General features: G+C 40.2%; 1 protein-coding gene across 1 annotated transcript in view; it reads left to right on the plus strand.

The window, feature by feature from the left end:
* The window catches only part of chrna4b (cholinergic receptor, nicotinic, alpha 4b), a 30,158-nt gene extending 24,771 nt beyond the window's left edge, over positions 1–5,387 (plus strand). Inside the window, exon 6 of the mRNA XM_029665533.2 lies at positions 2,106–5,387. Within this exon, the coding sequence (XP_029521393.2) occupies positions 2,106–2,231 (126 nt within the window). The 3' untranslated portion in view covers positions 2,232–5,387. The remainder of the gene's footprint in view (positions 1–2,105) is intronic.
* The last annotated feature ends 4,107 nt before the right edge of the window (positions 5,388–9,494 follow it).

Consider the following 9,494-nt stretch of genomic DNA (forward strand, 5'->3'; position numbering starts at 1 on the left):
AGTAAGTACGTCATTTGTATCTATTATTTGTTATTTGCAAACTTTGCCATGAAATGAGCAGCAGCAGTACAGAACCATTGCTAGACTGGCACATTCCTCACACGCTTGATCAATCAATCAAATGTATTTATGAAGCCCTTCTTGCATCAGCTGATATCACAAAATGCTGTACAGAAACCCAGCCGAAAACCAGCAGGGTCAAATAATAATAATCACAGTGGTTGTCGAGGGTGCAACAGGTCAGCACCTCAGGAGTAAATGTCAGTTGGCTTTTCATAGCCAATCATTCAGAGTATCTCTACTGCTCCTGCTGTCTCTAGAGAGGTGAAAACAGCAGGTCTGGGACAGGTAGCACGTCCGGTGAACAGATCAGGGTTCCATAGCCGCAGGCAGAACAGTTGAATCTGGAGCAGCAGCATGACCAGGTGGACTGGGGACAGCAAGTAGTCATCAGGCCAGGTAGTCCTGAGGCATGGTCCTAGGGCTCAGGTCCTCCGAGAGAGAGAAAAGAAGGAAAGAAAGAAAGAAAGAAAGAGAAAGAGAGAGAAAGATTTAAAAAAGAGAGAGAATTAGAGGGAGCATACTTAAATTCACACGACACCGGATAAGACAGGAGAAATACTCCAGATATAACAGACTGACCCTAGCCCCCCGACACAAACTACTGCAGCGTAAATACTAGAGGCTGAGACAGGATGGGTCGGGAGACACTGTGGCCCCGTCCGACAATACCCCCCGGACAGGGCCAAACAGGCAGGATATAAACCCACCCACTTTGCCAAAGCACAGCCCCCCCCACCACTAGAGGGATATCTTCAACCACTAACTTACCATCCTGAGACAAGGCCGAGTATAGCCCACGAAGATCTCCTCCACGGCACAACCCAAGGGGTGCGCCAATCCGGACAGGAATATCACGTCAGTGACTCAACCCACCCCTTGGGACGGCATGGAAGAGCCCAAGTAAGCCAGTGACTCAGCCCCTGTAATAGGGTTAGATGCACAATTTAAGGGAAATTACACTTAAAAATCTATTTGTTCGTTTTCAAAAGAAATTGTCTTATGTGATTTAAGCATTGACAATGACTCAGAACATCCAATTTCGTTGTTTCTCTAGGAACAATGGTAATTTTGAGAGTAAAAATAATAATAATTCAATCAAGGGCAGAAATTTGGGAAAATATAAAACAGATTTTATGGGGCCCCCCTTAAGAGTTGTTTATTAACCATTATTCTACAAGGTATAGAAAACATAGTGCACTACTTTATCTTGTACACTATAGACCCGGGGAAGAGTTGCAGGGGAGAGGAGAAGAATGTACCTATTTGAAAACTAGCAAAAAACAAGTCGCTCGCAACACGTTTCATTTTTTTAAAGTAATGATAGAAAAGGTTGGAGACCCCTGATATACTGTATATTGTAGTCATGATCCACATGAAAAGGCTTTCGGCAAAAGTAAGGTTTAGCTCTGGGGTATTCAGAAAAAAATGACATTTGAGACTTTTCTCACTACCTTGCCAAATCCATTCCTTCATATTTAATGGATGGCCGCTCCCCTAAATTTGACAATACAAGTCTTTCCAGGTGTCCTTGAGATAAAGTTCCTGTGTTTTCTTTTGAAGGGTTGTGGTATTGCAAGCAGAAAACCAATAGGCAGCAAACCACTTTGAAGTCCTTGGTAAAGATATATCGATAGATGAGAGTCATAGGCAAACAGGTGTGACACAGACAAGCTTTGATTAGCAATTGAGGATTGTTTCTACTGTGAAGAGAAGCTGCTGAATAAACAGGCCAGGTCAATTCCCAGGCAAAGATTGGTGGTCTCTGCAAAAGATAGTAGCACAATGTAGCTAAAGTATATGGCCAGGAGCTCTAGCCAGTGTATACTTCGCTTTGAAACAAATAAGGCTTTACCATGTTGTCCTGAATATTTCATAAGCAAGCTGGGAATGACTGACATTGAAGGGATAGCTTCCACTTGTACTGAAAAAAATCATCCATTCACGAGAAATCAATCAAGGGCAGAAATTGACAGCCTGTAAAATGTATGTGTGGTGTGGATATTCGAAATGACCATCTCATCTCTTTTCTTCTTCTCCATCAGGTAAAGGAGGACTGGAAGTATGTGGCCATGGTCATTGACAGGATATTTCTGTGGATGTTTGTACTAGTGTGTATACTGGGAACACTGGGACTATTTCTTCCTCCTTGGCTGGCTGGAATGATCTAGAAACCTAGATTCCAGACACAGTGAAACCGTGTGGAAGTCCGATTCCGAGAGAGATTAAAGACAAGCGACACAGAGTTACAATGCAAAGTTACCTGTGAGTCTCTCTAGGCCAATATATTTCTAGGTTTTCTAATAGTGGTTGATTTATGGTATTTTATGCCTTTTTTGTTGATTTTTAGATTGAACGTGTAAGCCACTGTCTTTATTTGTGGTTGCCATTGGGCACAGGTTATCATGAGGTTATTCACTAAGACATGGAGGGGGTGTGTCTTTCATTGATTCCACAGAGCATATGAATTCTTTATGAGGCCAAAAGGCTGACAGTGAAAACATCCTTCAAAATTCCATTTTGACATTGAGCTGCGTAGCCCAAGTCCTCACCAATGTATTACGAATTAGTGCACGCGCGCACACACACACACACACACACGCACACACGCACACCTACCTACCTCAGTGTCAGAGGTAACATGGAAGGTTTCTGATTCATTAGCTTGAAATGCTGAGACTTAAATTAATCTGTTTCAATTAAATGGAGGGTAATGTAAAAAGATTTCTGGTTCATCAGGAAAAATCACACCCTATCACAGTTTGTTTATCTGATATTTAATTTAGCCTGATGACATAAATTATATATACAAAAGTATGTGGACACCCTTTCAAATTAGTCGATTCAGCTACTCCAGTTGCTGACAGGTGTATACAATTGAGCACACAGCCATGCAATCTCCATTGACAAACACTGGCAGTAGAATGGCCTTACTGAAGAGCTCAGTGACTTTCAACGTGGCATCATCATAGGATGCCACCTTTCCAACAAGTCAGTTCGGCAAGTTTCTGCCCTGCTAGAGCTGCCTCGCTCAACTGTAAGTGCTGTTATTATGAAGTGGAAACTGCTGAAGCACATAAATATCATCTGTCCTCGGTTGCAACACTCACTACCGAGTTCCAAACTGCCTCTGGAAGCAATGGGATCTTCATGAAATGGGTTTCCATGGCCGAGCAGCCTCACTCAACCTAAGATCACCATGCGCAATGCCAAGCTTTGGCTGGAGTGGTGTGTCGTGATTTTACACTCATTAATCTGATGACTTATTTATCTAATCAACTAACTATGTTTAATTGTTACCCGATTAAATGAATCATGTAACAATTTACTCATTAGGAATTTGGGGCACCACGAGAGCAGTTGTTGAAAGAGTTACCATCTCCCAATTTAAACTTTTCCTATCACATCCATAAAACAGTCAACGTATTAATCATAACCGTATCATATCATCATTCTGAACAGTCGTAACCTCCTGCATCTGCAAAAAACCCAGCCTTACTTATGATTCAGTACTGCACAAATTGGTTTAATTATGTATTTACTAGCTAACTAAATGATAACACAGGATAAACATACACACTTAATACATTAGGAAAAGGTCCCTAGCAGACTGACACAACATATGGCTGCTTCTTACACAACAACATGGAGAGGGAGAGAAAGAGACACTTATCGTTGATACATTTTAGGAACTATTCTAACCATATACTTTGCACATAATCCGCCCTTCCCTCCTTAGGAAGGGTGTTGGGCCTTTCAGCGGGACGCTGACCCATTCGGATCTTCACAGGACAGTAATACTCACCGTCATTGGACTCTGGAGCAGTGGAAATGCACTCTCCGGAGTGATGAATCACGCTTCACCAGCTGGCAGTCCAATGGACGAATCTGGGTTTGGCGGATGCCAGAAGAACACTCCCTGCCCGAATGTATAGTGCCAACTCTAAAATTTGGTGGAGGAAGAATAATGGTCTTGGGGCTCTTTTCCATGGTTTGGACTCGGCACCTTAATTCCAGTGAAGGGAAATCTTAACGCTAAAGCATACAATGAATGAAATTTTAGACAATTCTGTGCTTACAACTTTTTGGCAACAATTTGGGGAATGACCTTTCCTGTTTCAGCATGACAATGCCTCTGTGCATGATGCGAGGTCCATACAGAAATGGTTTGTCGAGATCGGTGTGGAAGAACTTGACTGGGCTGAACAGAGCCCTGACCTCAACCCACATCGAACGCGTTTGGGATGAATTGGAATGCCAACGGTGAGCCAGGCCTAATCGCCTAACATCAGTGCCCGACCTCACTAATGCTGCTGTGGCTGAATGGAAGCAATTTCCCGCAGCAATGTTCCAACATCTAGTGGAAAGCCTTCCCAGAAAAGTGGAGGCTTTTATAGCAGCAAAGGGGGGACCAACTCCATATTAATGCCCATGATTATGGAATGAAATGTTTGACGAGCAGGTGTCCACGTACACTACATTACCAAAAGTATGTTCACCATCCTAAGACAATTATAATAATCAGCAATAGGGACTCACAGATCATAATAAAGTTCACCAATGTATTTTACAACCTGATGAATCAACACAATTTTGATTACCTGTGTTTGGGTGATGTGTGAAATTGATTCTCAATTTGTTTCAGGAGCACGATTTGAATTAACCATATTTGCAGTCTCAGCTGTTCGATATTGATTTTGATGATGGAACAAAGGTAACTTGTCAATGAAAAGAGCACAAAGTCTATTTTTTTATTAAACATGGACAATAGTTTTATCGTTCAAATCTTGATTAAATGTTGTTCACTGTATGATTTTGTATTTCTCTTGTAACACTGCTATTCAAATGTATCTCTATTGAATAACTTCTGAGTTGTTACATTCGGATTTGAAACCACTATGGATTTGATGAACACATTACTGGTTACCAGTAGCCTCATCAAAGACTGTGGGTCCATAGTTTTCTGTCAAACAAAAGAGCAACAGTGATAGAAGAACTACATGATGTTGAAACACACAAGTCAATGTAATACAGTGTGCCAGTGCAGTGACTGCATCTGTTCATGTAATATAGATGGTGTGAAATTTAAGACATATGCAAAAATAGTTCATTTTGGAGTTCAAGTGTTAATCCACAAAACAACAAATTGCATAACTGGAGAGCATTTAGATTTGTATTCATCCATATGCTTGTTTGGTGTTTTCATTGATGGCTGATATGTCACATGATATTGTCTTCCTTATCATTCCAGAATGTAGTTTCTATTCAACCCTTAACCAGCGGGATTTATTAGACTTCTATTTAAAAAAAAATAAAGTATTTGTTTGAAAGTTGCCAATGTGTGTTTATTTCAGTCCAAGCAGTCCATAGACAGCACCAGTCAAAAGTTTAAAAACACCTACTCATTCAAGGAGTTTTCTTAATTTTACTATTTTTCTACATTGTGGAATAATAGTGAAGACATCAAAACAATGAAATAACACATGTGAAATCATGTAAACTCAGAAAAAAAAAGAAACTGACCTGGCTAAAAGCGGAGCCTTGTCTGGCAGCGAAACAGTTCATTCAGACTCATTTACTGACTTTTTAAAAACATACTCAGCAAAAAAAAAGAAATGTCCTGTTTTCAGGACCCTGTCTTTCAAAGATAATTCGTAAAAATCAAAATAATATCCCAGATCTTCATTGTAAAGTTTTTAAACACTGTTTCCCATGCTTGTTCAATGAACCATAAGCAATTCATGAACATAAACCTGTGGAACGGTAGTTAAGACACTAACAGCTTACAGACGGTAGGCAATTAAGGTCACAGTTATGAAAACTAAGGACACTAAAGACGCCTTTCTACTGACTCTGAAAAATGTGAAAAGAAAGATGCCCAGGGTCCCTGCTCATCTGCGTGAACATGCCTTATGCATGCTGTAAGGAGGCATGAGGACTGCAGATGTGGCCAGGGCAAGAAATTGCAATGTCCGTACTGTGAGACGCCTAAGACAGTGCTACAGGGAGACGGGACGGATAGCTGATCATCCTCGTAGTGGCAGACCACGTGTAACAACACCTGCACAGGATCGGTACATCTGAACATCACACCTGCGGGGCAGGCACAGGATGGCAACAGCAAATTCCCGAGTTACACTATGAAAGCACAATCCCTCCATCAGTGCTCAGACTGTCTGCAATAGGCTGAGAGAGGCTGGATTGAGGGATTGTAGGCCTGTTGTAGAAAATAGTAAAAAATAAAGAAAAACTTTTGACTGGTACTGTACATCAGTAAGAAAAAACTTCCAGAAACATATGAAAAACTTAATTGAAACTTTCAGAATCTTGACTTTTGGGTAAACCAATCTTCCATTCCTAACCTTTGAGTACCTTAAATACTGAAATTAATCTTGAGACACAATGGCAAATAAGTTATATTTTCTTTTTCTTCGGTCTCACAGCTCAATGCACACTGCTGTTTAGAGCCTCAATGAAAGTATCTAATGTTTCACCTGAAGGCTCAGACAGATGTCCTCAGTCCTGACCTCAAGTCCAATGATTGTATTTCCACTGCCTCAGCACAGGAACTAGCATTGATCTGTGTATAGAAAAACACAGACAGAAAAAAAATTGCCATTAGGCACGATATGGAAGCACAGCACTTTTAAAAAGGTGAAATACTTGCAGTGTTCACTGACTTCAGCAAATGCAAAATAAAAGTTAACTTGGATTGTATTAATTCGAAAGTATGCCCTTTACCTTACACTCTAGAATAAGTCGAGAACACCACATTGTCTGAATCTTTCAGGGTACCGGTGCTCAATGAAATAATCAAATCAAAATGGAAATTAAGAAAACAAAAACAACATTTTCGTTTCCCATTGATACACAATAGTGGGTAGAAAATTAGATTTCTTGATGGAATAATGATGGTCTGGATAAGACACAAGACTTTGAGTAAGACTATGGTCTGCATTATTGCAATGGCAAATGGACATACTGTGCAAACTCAAGTAGTTAATGACATATTGTAGTATACTAATATCAATCTTCTCTTTGTTGGTTTGCACCATTTGCAATATTTAAATAGTTGGAGACAAAAGGCCACGGAACTAAATTAACTTAATAATTAGCACAAAATATCAGGTTATTCAATTCATCTTTGAGAAAAGGACCTTAAATTATCTTTGTGATTTTTTTTCCAGCTTGATTTTCAAACCCTTTGATAACCGATTAAAAATGGAGAATATCAGCATAGTTTGAGTTTAATGAGTCAAATCTGATTAGGCAAACAGATACTGCAAATAGACACTGGGTACAAGAGCGAAACCAGTGCAACAGTCAACCTTCAAATATCTGAAAAAAAATCCATTGCGCTATGTGGCAGTCAATGTCCTGCTTGGTTTCTTACAGCCCTGTTCTCATGCATCACCTTCAATCTATTAAATCCAGTCAAATATATTGTCACCAGATTCATATATAGACCATCTCTTTTTAGGGCTATGGCCAGAAGGGATGAGGAAAATAGGGTCAGAATGACGAGATATGGTATGAGAAAGGACAGATCGATGGAAGGAATGAGAAGAGACAGAAGGGATGAGGAAGAACATTTATAAGGAAGGGATGAGTAGGGACAGAAAGAAGGGCTGAGGAAGGACCAACAGAAGAAAGTGACAAGTAAGGACGGAAAGAAGGAAGTGATGAGCAAGGACAGCAAGAAGGAAGGGATGAGGAAGGACAGAAAGGAGGAAGGAAAGAAGGAAGGATGCATTTTCCCTGTCTTTCAACAGGTTCACCTAAAATGATAATGCACTGCAGTGGGATATGAAAGTCATTGGTTTCTGATACCCATTTTCCAATTGATTAGCCAATAAATCTTTGAAATGCCTATAGCTTAAAGGTTAATGGAATTGGTGGATAATCAATTCCGTAAGAAAGTATTTATCGGATCCCTAAAATAAAATGCTGCAACAATTAATGGCCAAAATTGGCATGGGATATTAGTGTGTATGAATCAGAAGCAACAGATACACAAGGGGACAAGGAAGATACGATAAGTTCTAGAGTTAAGATGAGCACCGCAGCGAGTACGCAGAGGCTCAGTCATTCCAATTAGCTTGTAGCCTGGCTGTCCTGTTGGTAGTGGAAAGGTTATATGCAATTCCTATGTAAAACATCTGTCAAAGAACCACCCAATCAATTCTCCAATCACATCTCCTTAATCACATAAGCCTAGCTGGGATGAGTGCCATTTAGCAGGGAAGACCTCTTAAAAGGCCAATCAGTCTAAATACATCAGGCGAACAACATTGGAGACCCAACAGCTAATGAATCTAGAGCATGAGGCCCAAGAAATATGTGTGAAACACATACACATTCACGCATGCTCACATACACACACAAACACATTCTCGCTCTGGGTCACTGATGGACGAGCGGAGTATCTTGATGTGTGTACAAAATACAATTCATGTACAGTATAAATAAAATGACACTTAGGCCCTAATGCACACAGTAGAAACAGAAAAGGGTTGAGTTACAGAGTAGGCTACGAATGGCGCATCTCCGAACGGCGCATCTCCGAACGGCGCAACGCATTTATCCAAATAGTCTCTGGACAGGGTTGATTTTTACGATGTTACATACATTGTCTTTATAGTATTGTAATCTTTTAATAATTTGACTTCGATGTTGAAGTTGTCTCCACCTCTATTTTAAACGCCACACTAGCATGTGTCTTTGTGAGACCCCCTGAAAAATCAGAAGAAAAGAAAATCTATATATTTATTTATTGAATCTTTATTTAACTAGGCAAGTCAGTTAAGAACACATTCTTATTTACAATGACGACCCAGGGATGTGTGTGCTTTGGGTACCTTTAACAGAATGTGACTGGCAGAACGGGTGTTGCATGTGGAGGATAAGGGCTGCAGTAGATATCTCAGATAGGGGGGAGCGAGGCCTAAGAGGCATTTATAAATAAGCATCGACCAGTGGGTCTTGCGACGGGAATACAGAGATGATATATATATATATATATATATAATATTTCACAAAAGTAGCGCACTGGGACTTTAATAGTCCTATATTAGTGGACCAATACAGCTGTCTGCGGCACAGCGGAGACTTGTCCAGCCCCCCACCCATTATTATTCGAAACATTAACATACATTTTCATAGGTCACCTTCAAATAGAAAGTGTTCATAGATGATAGCAAAAGCATCTGTACCAAAGCAGCCATGAGTACACTACTTTCTCAAAAGCATGAAGTCACCTTATATTCTGAATCACGATTTCAACCTTTTAATAAAATAATTGAAAGACCAAGAGTGAGATTGCTAAAAAATGTCCGTCTGGATCAGTAGATTCAATCACCACACCCCCATCACACGGCTGCTTCAGACAATGTCTGTGTAAGCGGAGAAGAACTCATTCTCCAATTTCATTATTT

Source organism: Oncorhynchus nerka, linkage group LG7 (genome assembly GCF_034236695.1).
Source record: "Oncorhynchus nerka isolate Pitt River linkage group LG7, Oner_Uvic_2.0, whole genome shotgun sequence".
Taxonomy (NCBI): Eukaryota; Metazoa; Chordata; class Actinopteri; order Salmoniformes; family Salmonidae; genus Oncorhynchus; species Oncorhynchus nerka.